The sequence below is a fragment of the Monodelphis domestica genome, chromosome 2 (assembly GCF_027887165.1).
Source record: "Monodelphis domestica isolate mMonDom1 chromosome 2, mMonDom1.pri, whole genome shotgun sequence".
NCBI lineage: Eukaryota > Metazoa > Chordata > Mammalia > Didelphimorphia > Didelphidae > Monodelphis > Monodelphis domestica.
The window spans coordinates 286,325,962-286,340,731 of NC_077228.1; the positions used below are offsets into that span (position 1 = coordinate 286,325,962).

The 14,770-nt window shown below is 49.1% G+C and overlaps 2 protein-coding genes across 7 annotated transcripts in view; both read left to right on the forward strand.

Moving 5' to 3' along the window:
• SRF (serum response factor) lies at nt 1-11,061 on the forward strand. 2 transcript variants are annotated; one of them, XM_001364778.4, is made up of 7 exons: nt 1-536; nt 3,023-3,289; nt 4,635-4,896; nt 6,172-6,291; nt 7,570-7,761; nt 7,890-7,966; nt 8,562-11,061. In XM_001364778.4, exons 1-7 carry the CDS (start codon nt 12-14, stop codon nt 8,658-8,660), a joined length of 1,542 nt encoding a protein of 513 aa, XP_001364815.3. In that variant the 5' UTR covers nt 1-11; the 3' UTR covers nt 8,661-11,061. The 2 variants fall into 2 exon arrangements, with proteins under 2 accessions (XP_001364815.3, XP_056674248.1); XM_056818270.1 differs by having other exon boundaries at nt 6-536; nt 6,154-6,291.
• Nucleotides 11,062-13,668: 2,607 nt separating this feature from the next.
• CUL9 (cullin 9) overlaps nt 13,669-14,770 on the forward strand; it is a 35,987-nt gene continuing 34,885 nt past the window's right edge. For 3 of the 5 annotated variants that reach the window (XM_007483944.3, XM_007483946.3, XM_007483947.3), the window contains exon 1: nt 13,673-13,865. The gene's annotated coding sequence lies outside the window, so the exon portion shown is untranslated. Of the gene's footprint in view, nt 13,866-14,770 lie in introns of all 5 variants that reach the window. The other 2 variants (XM_056818271.1, XM_007483948.3) reach the window with 2 other exon arrangements.

Below are 14,770 nucleotides of genomic sequence, written 5' to 3' on the forward strand. Positions count from 1 at the left end.
TACTGAGCGCCATGTTACCGAGCCAGGCTGGGGCCGCGGCGGCGCTGGGCCGGGGCTCGGCCCTGGGGGGCGGCCTGGTCCGGACCCCGACGGGGCGGCCGGGCGGCGGGATTCGCGGGGCTAACGGGGGCCGTGGCCCCGGGAACGGCGCGGGTCTGGGGCCCGGCCGCCTGGAGCGGGAGGCGGCAGCGGCTGCAGCGGCTGCGGCGGCGGCCGCCGCGGGGCCCCAGTACAGCGGCAGCGAAGGAGACTCCGAGTCCGGCGACGAGGAGGAGCTGGGCGCCGAGCGGCGTGGCCTCAAGCGCGGCCTGAGCGACATGGAACTCGGCGTGGTGGTCGGCGGGTCCGAGGCGGCGGCGGCGGCCGTGGCGGCGGCGGCAGCGGCCGGGGGCTACGGCCCCGTTAGTGGCGCCGTGAGCGGGGCCAAGCCGGGCAAGAAGACCCGTGGCCGCGTGAAGATCAAGATGGAGTTCATCGACAACAAGCTGCGGCGCTACACGACCTTCAGCAAGAGGAAGACGGGCATCATGAAGAAGGTAACAACACGGGGGGTCTGGCCGGACGACCCGGGACCGACCCGGCGGCGGAGGAAGGAAACCCGGGGGGGCGTCCGGGAGGAGGAGGAGGACGGGGGATGAATGGAAGGTGGTACGGGCTCTAGGCGTGCAACTTGGGGAAGGGGATCGGGAAGACCCTGCTAGGGAGGGCAGGGCTGGGTACGGGGCAGAGGAGGAAGAAGGTGCTCCAGGCCCGAAAGGGACGAGGAGTGTGGAAGTGAGAAGCAAGGAGTAATAAGGGGGAGGGAAGAGGGATCGTAGGCCGTGAAAATGTTTGGGATGGAGAGAGCAAGGAGGTAGTAGCAACAGGACTAGTCAGAGACTGCCAGGAAGGGGTGAGTAACAAACAAGGCTCCAGGCATAGTAGGGCAGATGTGAATACAGTGTGCGGGGAAGGAAAGAAGAGGAGCTGTAAAGGTGTGTGAAGATGGAGAGAATGGCAGCAGAGATATCCACCTTTCTTGTCTGACTTGAGTGAGATGGGCAGCCCTGAGGAAGGGCCCCCAGGGCAGGAAGCTAAGGCCCCACTGAGCTTCTGGAGACACTGACTGAGGCCCACTGAAGTCAAGGGGGAGGTAGGGAAATAGATATTGGGAGGTCTATCTTTATGTAGCTATAGCTATACTTAAAAATCTATACCTATAAGGAGTGCCCCCCATATATACGCACACATATATACACACGTCTCTGCAGAGAGCTTGAACTCTATAAAGATAGAGATACACAGACCTATAAAACAAATAGCTAGATCCAGATACCTACAAAGCTAGATTGATATTGTGATGGCAGTGACTATGATGATGTCCAGTACTAGCTTAGATAGGAGCTGGGGGCCTGACACAAACCGGTATCTGAGCATTGTGAGAGGGGAAGTAGAGGAGAAGCATAGGGGGAGGGGAGAGGAAAGCCCCTTAGACCTGAAGAAGAATGTGTCTCGTTTTTTCAGAAAATGTGGGAGTGTGCTTAGGATTTGAGAGAAAGTTGGGTGATGGGCAGTACTGTACCTGAACATCCAAAACTCAATTTCTCTAGATAGTTTTATACTCTCTTTTGTGGAAGAGGCCTGAGTTTCCTAAGCTCTTCCAGCATGGTAAAAGGGGGTGGGAAGAGGAGGAGTCTAAATTGTTAATTGAGATTCTAGGGTCTAGAATGGGAGGGGATTGCTTTCTGGTTAGAGGAATAAAGTACTGGATAAGAAGAGAATAGGTGGGGGCTGTCATCAGATCTTCCCTGTAGAGAAACTAACATTGTCCTATTAGTCTTGGAGAGATTGGGACTCCCTCCCCCCTTCTGCTACTCAAGAATGTGTGAAGTCTGATTTGGAATATAAATTGTGGAACTGCACCCCCCTCCCCCCAAATCTCCAACCTTGGCACAATCAGCATCATCAATAGGAGGGTGATCCTTCCAAGCAAAGTTGAAGGAGTTTTATCTTTGTGACCAACGTATTAGGAGGATGGAAACTTGGGCTTTTAAGTTGTGAAAGGTTTCTGAATTAAGAGGAAGACTAGTATGGTTGGTCTGTTTAGAAGGCCTGATGGTATGGTTTAGGTGTCCAACAGAGGGACAGAGCACCAGACAGGGGGGCCAGAAATCCAGTTTCTAGTCCCAATTCTTTCACTGAATAGTCAGATGACCATCTCAAGTGAATGAATCCCTTACTCTCTTTGGGTCCTGATATTTTTCTGTCCAAAACAAGGGATCGAGGCTAAATTAGATTATTTTCAAGAACTACTTCACCTTGGAACATCTATTTATGTTATTATTAACCCCTTAAAAAAAGAGAGAAGAGACCAGTGAAATTAATTAATGCCAACCATTATGGTTAGAATTTGGGAGCTAAAGGAAAGGTGATGGCACTACAGGTCCTGCCAATGGTGAGAAAGGGCATGGGATATAGATGATGGTTCATGTTGGACAGGAAAGCAGCTTCAGCTGTCTGTGGAAATCCCAGACACATGTTTCTTCCTAGTGTCCTGCTTGCCTTTCAGAACCGTTGGAGACTTAGAAAGGGGGGGGGGGGTGAGTATGAAGAGGGTGAGAGTGAGTGTGTGTGTGAATGTGCCCTAAGCCTCCCAGCAGCTGTCCCTGGTTCTTGATCTTCCCAAATAGATTGGGGAGCAGCTGAACTGGGCTCCTCCTTCTCCCCTGGGGTTGACTGAAGGGTCTCTGAGAGGGACCTAGGAACTCTAACTAGCTAGGGGAATGCTTGTATTGCCCTGGAGATAATGGGGGGTGGGTGCCAAACTATCAGGAGGGTATATGTATTTTCAGTGCACCTCCTGCCCTCCTAACTCAACTCCTAATGTGAAATCAGATAGAAACTTAGGTCATGAAGGTCATCGCAAGACCTGGGCCATTATACAATCCATTCCACTGCCCTCAGAGGAACCTAGATAGGGTTAAGAGGTTTGTGGGGGTTCCTACCCCTTTGCTGACCCACCTACTTTTTCCTCTCACTTCAGGCCTATGAGCTGTCTACACTGACAGGAACACAGGTATTACTCCTTGTGGCCAGTGAAACGGGACATGTATACACCTTTGCCACTCGAAAACTGCAGCCCATGATCACCAGTGAGACTGGCAAGGCACTGATCCAGACTTGCCTCAACTCGCCAGACTCGCCACCACGCTCGGACCCCACGACAGACCAGCGAATGAGTGCCACGGGCTTTGAAGAGACAGACCTCACCTACCAGGTGTCCGAGTCTGATAGCAGTGGTGAGACCAAGGTGTGCACAGAAATGCACTGCCTCTTGGAGGGGAGAGAGAGGGGAGAAGGGCTGGAAGATGTGGGGAGGGGCTGGGCTGGTGCTCCCCCCAGTCTGAAGGACAGGTGCCCAGTTCCCACCGTCTTGAATTCGGCCGGCCCCCTGATAAGCGGGTGGCCTCCGTGCCCATATAAGGCATGCTCCGGCTCCACACAGGCCTCCTCCGGCCCGCCCCACTGCCTGCCTGGCAGGGGCCCTTGCATTCCTCCAGCCAGCTGTCTCCCCACTGGGGGTGGGGGTGGGGGTGTAGCTGAATCCTGCCCTGCTGTGTGGGTTAGGAGGCCAGCATACACCGGGCTCAGGATGATCCTGGGAACCCGGCATACCTCATGCCTGGCTGGCTTAGCAGGAAGGCCCACTACCTATGCAGCCTGCCCTGCCAAGCATGCCACCCAGCACGGTGTGCTGCCTGGCTCACCCCTGCTGCCCCTCCCTCTTTTCTTTTCCCCTCCCCTCCCCCCATTTGGGGGAATGGGCCGGGCTTTCTTCCCTTAGTCATCAGCAGGGCCGCCCTCTTGTCTTCAGCCAAACCCTCTGACTCCCTTAGCAACGCCTCCTCCAATGGGTGGCCAGGGCCCAGCAGCTCTCTAGTCCATTTACAGATCTTGGGACTTGTCTGTCACTTCCACTTTATGAGCTGACCTGGACAGTCAGGATCCCTTCTCCTTACTTCCCTTTACCTCCTCCCCTCTGCTGCAAGCCCTTGTGCCCCTCTGAGGAGAGAAGGAACTGGCCTGCCTTACCTGCACCTGCAGTTGGGGATTTTTCCTAGCACATGTGTATATGTTGGAAGTGGGTGGCAGGGAGGTTAAGAGATTATTTTGGTGGAAGGAAAACAGGAGTGAAGATTGAACTGCCTTTGCCTCACTCCCTATCAGTGAGGCTTTTGGTATTTCTTTAGAGAAGGACTCCCCTTTAGGGGCCAGAGGGCCTCTTTTTTTGCCTCAGTTTCCTCACCTTAAAATGGAGATAATACCTGAAAAGGTTGTTGTGAGGATTGAATAGGATAATGCTTATTAAATTCTTTTTGCAAACCTTAAAACGACATAAATACTAGCTATTACTATTCAGATCTTTGTTTTAGGATTTTGCTTCTTTAGAACTTGAAGGGACCTTAGAGAGTGCTCTTTCAACCTCAGTTTATGATAGACCTGCTGAGGTCCAAAGTGATTATCCTTTTTAACTAAGCCATTGCTGCTTGGGGACCTAACACTCTGGAATATTGGGGGTCACGTTTCAGTGACAATTCATGATGGGTAGGATCATCTGATCTAGGCTCACAGCCCCATCCTTGCCCTGGCTGTAGGATACGCTGAAGCCAGCTTTCACAGTCACCAACCTGCCGGGTACAACTTCTACCATCCAGACGGCACCCAGCACCTCTACCACGATGCAAGTCAGTAGCGGCCCCTCCTTCCCCATCACCAACTACCTGGCGCCTGTCTCTGCTAGTGTCAGCCCCAGTGCTGTCAGCAGTGCCAATGGGACTGTGTTGAAGAGTACAGGCAGTGGCCCTGTCTCCTCTGGAGGCCTTATGCAGCTGCCCACCAGCTTCACCCTTATGCCTGGTGAGTATTGAGAGGGGTAGAATCAATGGGTTTTTCCTACTTGCCTGCTTTATGCTTGGTGCCTCATGAAGCCAGCACTTTTTCTACTGTGGGAAGACAGAAAGGGGGTCAAATAGGAGCAAGGACTAGACACCTGACCACAACCTAGAGAAGCAGGGGGCAGAGAAAGGGACTATATGCCAGAACCCTCAGAAAGGAGTGTGTTTCGGGAGTCTATTGGTGGCTGGGGGTTGCTTCCTGGCTGGGATAAACTATGAGTAGGGTTTCTGTTTCAACAGGTGGGGCCCTTCTGTTAGGACCCCCTCCATGTTACATGTTATTCAGTTACAGCAGCACTCACTTGCCTTGTCTAGCTAGGTAGGATCCGTATCCCAGCTACAGCAGGGACAGCAGGCAGTTTCGTGCTTCCCCACCTCTGCTGGAGGGCAGAACATATATTTCTGAGAGGCTAGCTTTGCCCTGGGCCCAGGCCTCTGGCAGGACTGAAGGGTTATGAAAAGACAAGGCTCCTGGAGGAGAGGGAGGGAGCAACAGAGGTCTAGGAACCAGGGCAAAAGCCTGGGAGGAAGAGAGAGTGAGCCCAAATTGCTTCAAACAGGGCCTCTCGGGGTTAGTCCACCAATTACTAAGTGCTTACTGGGTATAGAACTCTGTATGAGGTGCTGGGAAAATGTAGATGAAGAAGGAATAAGTAGATAAGATGTGGCTTCTGCCCCTAGGGAGCTTTTACAGTCTAGTAGGGACATAGAAATCATCCATTCAGATAATTATACAAATTAGTACATGACAGATATGTTAAGTACACAATGAAAGTGCTTTGTGAGGGCCCAGGGAAAAGGTAGAGTTGCTTACCAGTAAGGGATTAGAGGGGAGAAAGAGGGGCATTCTTGGTGCAGGTAACACTGAGAGCAAACCACTAAGGAGAGAAAGCAGGGAACAACAAGTCTTCTCTATGACTGTGGCGAGTGGGCCAGGAAGTGGAGAGAATGGGGTGTTGTCCGATTATGAGAGGCACTGACTGCCAGACAACACGATTTCTTTGAGCTCTCCTGGTCAGGCTGGCTATTTTTGAGCAGAAGTATCTGTAATAGGGGCACATCTGTGGTACCATTAGGAAAGCAGTGCTGTGTCTAAGGGTAGGTTGAAAAGCAAAGGGGGAGGAAGGGACTACATGCCAGACCTCTCAGAAATCAGGTGTGCTTTGGGAGTCCAGTAGTGGCTGGGGGTTGCTTCCTAGCTGGGATAAACCATGAGTAGGGTCTCTGTTTCTGACAGGTGGGGCAGTGGCCCAGCAGGTTCCAGTCCAGGCCATTCAAGTTCACCAGGCCCCTCAACAGACGTCTCCCTCTAGTGACAGCAGCACAGACCTCACACAGACCTCCTCCAGTGGGACAGGTATGGCTCTGATCCCTGCGGCCCCCTTCTCCCAAGGAATTGAGACAGGACCTAGATATTAGCCCTCTGTTTGAGGAGAATTCATGAGCCTTTGTCCTTACACCTTCACTGGCATGTGGGGAAAATGGGCTGTTGGTTCTTCCTTTTGTAAGAGGACAAAACAAGAATGAAGGTTTTGAAATTTTCTCTTGTTCAGCATTGGAGCCAGACCTCAGCTAGACTAGTTTTTAGGGAGGAAGAGTCATAGAGGAATGGAGTTGAAATCAGCAGAGTACAAGTAATCCAACCTTCTCATTTTACAGAGTGAGGAAAACAAGGGTCAGGGAGGTGCCTTACTACACGATGCTGTATACCAGCCCGTTATCCAAGTGCTCTGTTAGGGACTGGATCCCTTGAGGTGTCTCCATTCATTTGAACCACCATGTATTAAGCACTTTACCGTATGCTCTTCCAAGACTCTTTTGTGTTGAAGAAGATAATGAAGTTGAATAAGACATGTTTCTACTTTCAGGAACTTATGACCTAGACAGAAGTAAGACATGTACAAATATACAAAGTGTAGTAATGAGAGGCACATACAGAATCCTGTGAAAGCACACATGGCTTGTGGTTGAGGCAGAGCATGAGTCAGAGGAATTGCAGGCGTACAGTACAGCTGGGCCTTGAAGGCTAGGTAGAATTTCAGCTGGCAGTTGATGAGAAGGAAGGCTTTTCTGGGCATGCCTCCAGTTACTTTAAGAGTAACATGAAGTTCTCAAGATGAAATGTATTATAATTCTCCTTGATTTAAAAGATAAGTTCAACAGCTGCATATTTAGGGGGTGGGGAATGAGAACAAACAGCATGGCCTTCTAACTCCAAAGAGGTTCATTGAGATTCTTCATTGTATGGAATCAGTTTAAACAGGTGTGGCTCCTACTTAGGGGAGTGGGGGTGGTTTGGAGTCTTAAAACAGGCCCATGAGCAGATGGCTGAATAGCAAACTTGAAAATGATGATAAAATTTGTGTTGATTAATTTAGAATTTAAGATATACTTTCTAGATAAGTTTTAGGGATTGATGTTGTATTTGGGTAAAAATAATCATTCAGAGAGGAGGCTATTAAGACATTATTGTTAAGTTGGATGGAGATGGTGTCTATCTCTAGATTTCCAGGGTGGTTATGTCTGTCCTCTTGGGGGTGTGGAGATAGACTGGAAGGACTTTGGGGGGAAGGTGGGTAGAGTGCACCTTTTCTTAGCCACATTTCTGTGACACTTAATTGTCTGTGCTCACCAGTGACACTGCCCGCCACCATTATGACTTCATCAGTGCCCACCACAGTGGGTGGCCATATGATGTACCCCAGCTCCCATGCAGTGATGTACGCCCCGACTCCGGGGCTGGCTGATGGCAGTCTCACCGTGCTCAACGCCTTCTCCCAGGCACCTTCCGCCATGCAGGTTTCCCACGGACAGGTCCAGGAGCAAGGTGAGTTGGGGGAGGAGGAGAGTGAGCACTAGGGTTCTCCCCATTTCTCAGTTCACCAACAGCTGCTCTACCCCAGAGGCTCCTACATTGGATCTTTGACTTCAAGCCCTGTGGTTTTTCTGGTATAGGTGGAGTCCCCCAAGTGTTCCTGACTGCACCCTCTGGAACCGTGCAAATCCCAGTGTCTGCTGTTCAGCTTCATCAGGTAGGTGGGTGAGGGGCCTTCCCTGTCCTGCTAGGTCATGGTTATCATTCATGGTTCCTGAGCACTTAACCTATTTTTATTGGGGGGTTTTGGTTATGGATTGGGAAGGGTTTGGATCAGACCTGAGAATTCACTGGTGGGGGGCACTCCCATAGAGGAGCCTCCATATTCAATTCAGATTGAGCTGGCAATCACTCTGCAACTAGTCTTATCAAGTCACTTGAGACACAGAGGTTAAGTGATTTGTCCAGGGTCACTAGTCAGCATTAGAGAGGAGTGGTCTTCCTGGCTTCACCCACCAAACTGCTTCCATCCTGTACTTTCCTTAGAACAGCCTTAGAAGTTAAGGTGCACAGGGGATAGGCACTGTTGCTGTTTTACACAGGAGGAAACAGTTCAGAAAAGTTGTTCAGACATTGTGTCAGAACTAGTCATCAGACCCAGGACTTCTCTGCCTCTTAAGACTCAGAAGGAAGTTCTTCGTACTACTCCCTTGCTTTTCCCTCCCAGTAACTTTCACCTGCTCCCTCTACCAAACAATGTTCAACCTTTAAGCCTGACTGTTCTGCCTCACCTTCACCTCCACCTCCTACAGATGGCAGTGATTGGGCAGCAGGCAGGCGGCAGCAGCAATTTGACAGAGCTACAGGTGGTGAACCTGGATGCAACAACGCACAGCACCAAGAGTGAATGAGCAGCCCTGCCAACCCTGGACTGATGGATGGACGGCCTCACTTATTTATTGTTGCCTTTTCACGTTTTCTTTACACACACGTTGACAGGCCGCAGGAGGGAGGCAGGGAGGAGAGATGGGCAGCCACAGGACTTCGCCCTCTCACTCCAGCCAAAGAAATGGACTCGCCTACCCTCCACCCCTTTTCTCCCTCTCTCCCATCCTGGTTCCACCTCTCATTTCTGTTTACCATGGGGCTGCCTTGCTTTCTTCCCTCCCCAAGCCCAGCTTGGCTCAATGTTTGCCACGAGTATTAGTTATGCCCAATGGGACCGTGCCCCTCCCTTCCCTCTTTGGGACCTGTGGTCACTAGGGTACTGCATCCTTTTAAGGGAACAGCTTGGGGGTTCTGCCCTCGGCCTCCTTGCTGTCATGAGTTAGCACTGTGTCTACCATAGGCTGAGTGAGAGACCACCTTCTCCTAGAGCCATCTGTGTTGCTGGGAAACCATGTTCCCACTCCCACTATCCCATTAACTCCCTAGCAGTTGGGCCTATGCACGGGGCAAATGTCCATGGCCAGTGGGCACACTGTCCCCTGTCCCTTGCCACTTGTGCTACAGTGGCTCCAGGGATGGAAGGAATGGCCTGGATCCCCTTTCATCCCCACTTACCCCCCTGCTGCTTTACTTAAGGTTTAATTTTGAACCTTTTATTTGAGAGGAGACAAGTGAAAACAAATCTATAAATATATATTTTTAAAATATTTAACTTTTTTTTATGGCGTTTTTTCCTCATCATCCCACCACCACATTTTTCCCTCCTCTTCCCTGAGAAGACACCGTTGGCCTCCCTAGTGCTGGCTGGGTTCTTGGAGGTAGAGCCATCCTGTGGGCTCTGGGACCTGCCAGTGTAGAAAGGTAAAGGATTCCTGGGATTTTAATAGAATCTGTGTGTCTAGCCCAGGAAAAAGTGGGGAAAGAGCCCTATGGGCCATGCCTCCAAAAGTATTGGGAGGGTCACCACCAGCCCTGGGTCTAGGCTACCCATTAGTGTTTAGTGAGACTGTTTCTAGGGAGCAGAGAAGGGAGTCCAGCTACAGGATCAGGGTTTTGGGGGACCTGGTCCAATTCCACTCCAGCAGAGGTCCTGGATTTTGTTTGTGCCATGTGCATGGGAGGTGTGTTGGGCCATGCATTCATTCCATCAGGCCCCCAGCTGCCTGGGACAAGTTGCAGTGAGCAGTGGTGGGGGTTGGGGATGGGGTGGTGGGGATTGGGACTGACTAGTAGAGAGGGGAGCAGCTCAAGACATCGATGCAGTGCCGGGGAGCCAGAGAGGGGCAGCTCTCCCAGGGAGTGAGCAGCTACTGTAACTTTTTTAAATTAAGACAAAAAGCCTTGAAGAAAATGACTTTATTTTTCTAAGTGTAACCTCAGTATTTATGTATTTCTTACAGGGGCCGTGCCCCACCCCCTTCTACCCTTGTTAGGCAGATGTGTAGGGTGGGCCAGCATTAGCAGAGGGTTTTAGACACCCAGTGAACCTGCTCTCCTCTATTACTTGTTTTCAGAACATCTGATTTTCCAGAAGAGGGGAACTACAGTTGGGTTGGGGGTGGTGGTGTATTTAACCCTTTCTTGACTGCTTTTAATTCAGTGAAATAACCCTGCCTCATCGGCTTGGTGGTGGGATGCCGAGTCTCTACTCACAGCCCAGATCTCAAGGGGATGATTTGCCAACAAACTAAAGAGCCCTGTAATCTACTTTTTCCTTTTCCCTGCTGCCTTTCCCAGATCTGGGGTGCTGAAGCGGGAGCCACCATCCTGGTATTTTCCACAAAACCTGGCTGGTGGGGCAGATAGATGGGTAACTTGGGATGGGCTGTAAGAGTGGCTCACAGGCTGGTGTCTGGGACTAGGAATTGCCTTTCAGAGTCAGGGATTGGGGGAGTTAGGGATTCAGGTCTGTGATGTGCCCAGCCTCTCTTCTCAGAATTGCAGCCATGTCCTCCTAGGGACCCACCTTGCCTCTCCCTGGGAAGAGAGCTTTATTCCCATCACCTCCCCAAAGAAGGCAAGACCCAGTGAGATCAGGTTAAATGCTTGTAACGTTTATGTGAGCGCGGCCTTGTAAGAACATGTGTGCTTCAGGGATGAGATGGCATTTTCTTGTGTGGTGACCCTTAGCGTTCCCCCTCCTCTGGTGGCTCTGGGTGTGTGTGAGTGTGTGTGAGTGTGAGTGTGTGTGTGTGTGTATATGTGGTGAATGTGTGGGGCGTGTTTGAGTGTCAGTGGTTTCTACATCCCCTGGGATGCTGACCCGGGAGTTTGTGGACAAGATCACAGTCCTATGTACAGAGCTTTCTTTTGTATTAAAAAAAAAAATACTCTTTCAATAAATGTATCATTTTGTGCACAGAATTTGGGATCTTGGTTCTTTTTTTCCTACCAGGATAGATGTACTCCAAGTGAGAAGTGCTAGGTATATAGTATATCTTGTTTTTATATATCGCCTTCATTTTCCAATATATCTCTCCAATTTCCAGAAAGCTGTCCATTTTAACAATAAAAAAGGAGGAATAGAAAAAAGACTACAAAACAAATCATATCAACCAGATGAGATTATTACAGCCCATGTCTGACCATCACATAGCCAGTTTTTGTCAGGAATAGATGTTGAACTCAGTCAATCAGCAGTGCAAATTTGTATCAGAGATTGTGCTAGTTAAATGGGGATGCAAAGGAAAAAATGAAAAAGCCCTTGCCTTCTAGGTAGGAAATAACATGGTATGTGCATATAGAAACAAAATCTATTTCAAGCAGATGCATAAATATTTTTTTAACCAAAGTTATTGGAAATGAAGGGGAAATAGCATTCCAGAAAGATCTTTAAATGCTGAACGTAGGAAGTTTCATGAGCTAGGGATTCTGAGGAAGAGGGCACTGCTTGGGCAAAGGCTTATCAGTGGGAAAGGAAATAGATGTAAAATGATGTGAAATAAACATGGAAAGGTTGCCTGTCAGACTAGAAATGGGTTTTAGTATCAAACAGGCAACAACAACAGTATTGTGTTCTAGAGGCAACTGAACCAATGCTAAGGCCATCCAAAGTGCCATGTTGCCTCTCCTAAAATATGTTGCCAAAAACAGACCATATCCTAAAGAACCTTTCCTGGGAACCTGGAATGCTATTTCAAGAAAGCTCTGTTCCCATTCCCTTATGGTTCTAGAACCATGAACTATAATCAAATTAACTCTGACATTGTTCCTGGATGGAATGTGTCAGGACAATTCTTATGTGGCCTCACCATTTCTGTAATCTTTCCAGACCAAAGTGCCCCTTCCTGGTCACCCTTCCCCATCTATGGGTTGTTTCCCCATCAGAATGAAAGCTCTTTAAGGTTAGGGACTGTTTGTATTTTTATTTGTATTACCAAGCTTAGCACAATGCTTGGCATATATCCCTTCATCAATGCTTTTTGTTCATTTTTTTTCTTGGGTGAAATGTCTAGAAAATTGTTTGCAATCCAAGCAAGCCCATGTGTTTGAGGGCTAGAGCTTCAGAAAAGATGTTAGAAATAAGTTTCAGAAGAACAAAAATGGATAAGGGCTCTAAAAAAAAACAAAACAGAAAATCATGATTCCTGGGGACTGAGAAAAAAGGATTATGGATATAAGGTCTCAAAAATAAGACCCTGAATATGGATGCAAGTGTATGTCTGATATAAGCTCCAGGAAGGAAGGTTGAATAAGGATTCAGAAACAGGGTCACAGAAGTAAGAAGGCCTTAGAGATGAAGATAGAATAGGACCCAAGGAATGAGGATCAAGAAAAATGAAAATGAGATTGATTTGGAACTCCAAAATAGGGCTAGAATTCAAACTTTAACTCAAGATTGATTATCACTACTTGACATATACTCCAAAAAGGTCAAAGATGGAAAAAAAAGTACAATATTGGTCAAATTATTCAAAGCAACACTTTCTGTGGCACCAAAAATAAACAAAAAATACATACAATTCTGTGGCACCAAAAATAAACAAAAAATACATACAATTAGGAAACTAGATTTGGATGAGGAGGAATAACAGATCAAATTGTGATCAACACCATAGAATATTACTAGAGCATCAGGAAAGGTGATCAAGAAATTTGAAGAAAATCTTGAAGACTTCTGAACTGATTCAAAGCAAAGCAAGTAGAGCACTACACACAGTAACTCCAATTAACATTAAGAAAAATAATACTAAAAGATATTAGAATTCATTGGAGAGATGATGAAACATTTCTTTCCTCAAAAAGGAAAATTCTATTTAAAGAAAACTCCACTGCCTTTTACCCCCATTCCTTTCAGATCCTGGAACCAAGAACCACAATCAAATTGACTCTGGCATTGTTCCTGGATGGAATGTATCAAGATAATCTCCTATGGCCTCACCTACCATCCCTTCTTCCTGGCCACCCTTACCCCATGAGTTGTTTCCCCCATTAAAAAGAAAGCTCTATGAGGCTTCATACTGTTTTCAGACAAGGTTAATGTATTGGTTTGTTTTGCTTAATTGTATATTGGGGGAAGGAGGTCTTACTGGGTTAGTGGATGAAAATTACTGAGACATGGCAAAGACCTAAGAAAAAAACAAAAAATAAAAATGTAACTGTTTATACTTTAAATTATTAAAAAATTTAAATGTGATTTTTTTTAATTTCTAAAAAATTAAAAAATATTGTTTTTAAAGAAAAAAGACGGCTCAAGAAACCGGACCCTAGAAAAGAAACAGAGGAAAGAAAGTGGGGTTGGGTAAAGGTTAAAAAATAGGCTCAGGAAAGGGGTTCAGCTGTAGGTGCAGAAGTTTTCCTTCAATATGAACCACCTGGGAAAAGCACCGCGCGACGGCCGCCAGTGACGTCATCGCCTCCCAAGCCAAGAGTCATACCTCCATCCCTGAAGAAATCGGGCAAGGCTAGATCCCGCCCTATCCGGAGGAGGATGCTGCGCACGCGCAGAGGCCTCCGCCTCTGCCTCCGCCTCCGCCTCCGCCTCCGCCTCGGCGCTACCCATCCTTCTCCCCGCAGCAGGCGTTCTGCCTGGCTTCCGTAGAAGCTGGACGGTGAGCGCAGGTGCAACAGAGGACCCGGAAGTGAGGGTGCTAGCTGACTGAGGCGGCCGGGTCCGGCGGGACCGTCTAGTCGGAGCCGGCAAAAGGGGGCGCGCGGGGCGGCGGGAGGTGAGAAGAGCGTGCGCACGGGGTGGGGGTCCCCTGTCTCTCTCCTTCCCCTTCCACTTCGAACCCTCCCCCGCCGCCCCGAGCCGCGCGGTCCCAGGAGCCCCACTCCCTGTACCAACGGTCACCCCGTCCTGACCCTCCCCCTCACGCACGCGCCCCCCACCCCCATCGGACCCTCCCCCTCTCATGTATGCACCTTTCCTAGAGCCTCCCTTTCCCCCTCATGCACACACCCCATCCACCTGCTGGGGTTGTCTCCCGTGCACACCTTGCCCAGATCGTCCTCTTCAGACACACCCCCGGCCTTTTCCCAAATCATGCCCCAGCTCCTCACATCCCCCTCCTTCTTCCACGGATCTCCCCCTCCAACTGCGTGCAGCACGTCCTACACCTTTAACTATTACAGTTCTCCTTTCCACACCAGGCAATCTCTGTGATCCCCGATGTGTCTTTCCCCTTCAAGCCCCTCACTCATCCTGGTCATGCATATGTCTTCCCAGACTATTTCTCTATTTCTCTCTCCACACCCCCCACCCAGCTCCTTGTTTCCACACCTTCACCCATATGCTTCCTCTTCCCAGCCCTTCTTTTCTAATCCTCCCTTCCCAGACGACCCCCATTTCTTCATATTCTATCTTTTTTTGCTCCTCCCCCTTAAACACACACATCTAACTGGATCCTTCTTTTCTTGAACAAGACCACCACTTGCTTACTCCTCCCCTTCAAATAGAAACACACTTCTTACTGACCCATCTACTCCCAGTACATGCATCTGGTCCTGATTTTCCCTTCCACATACATTCTGTCCTGGCTGGTTTGAAGGGTGGAATGGTGTAGGAGAGGCAAGCAAGTAAAACCTATTCAGAAGGAATTGCCAAAGCAGGCTGTGGTGAGGGCCTGTATTA

Coding starts and splice junctions, on each gene's coding strand:
- SRF (XM_056818270.1), top strand. CDS start 12: ATGTTACCGAGCCAGGCTGGGGCCGCGGCGGCGCTGGGCCGGGGCTCG. Junction 4,897..6,153: donor CAGCTTCACCCTTATGCCTG/GTGAGTATTGAG, acceptor AACCATGAGTAG/GGTCTCTGTTTCTGACAGGT. Junction 6,292..7,569: donor GACCTCCTCCAGTGGGACAG/GTATGGCTCTGA, acceptor TGTGCTCACCAG/TGACACTGCCCGCCACCATT.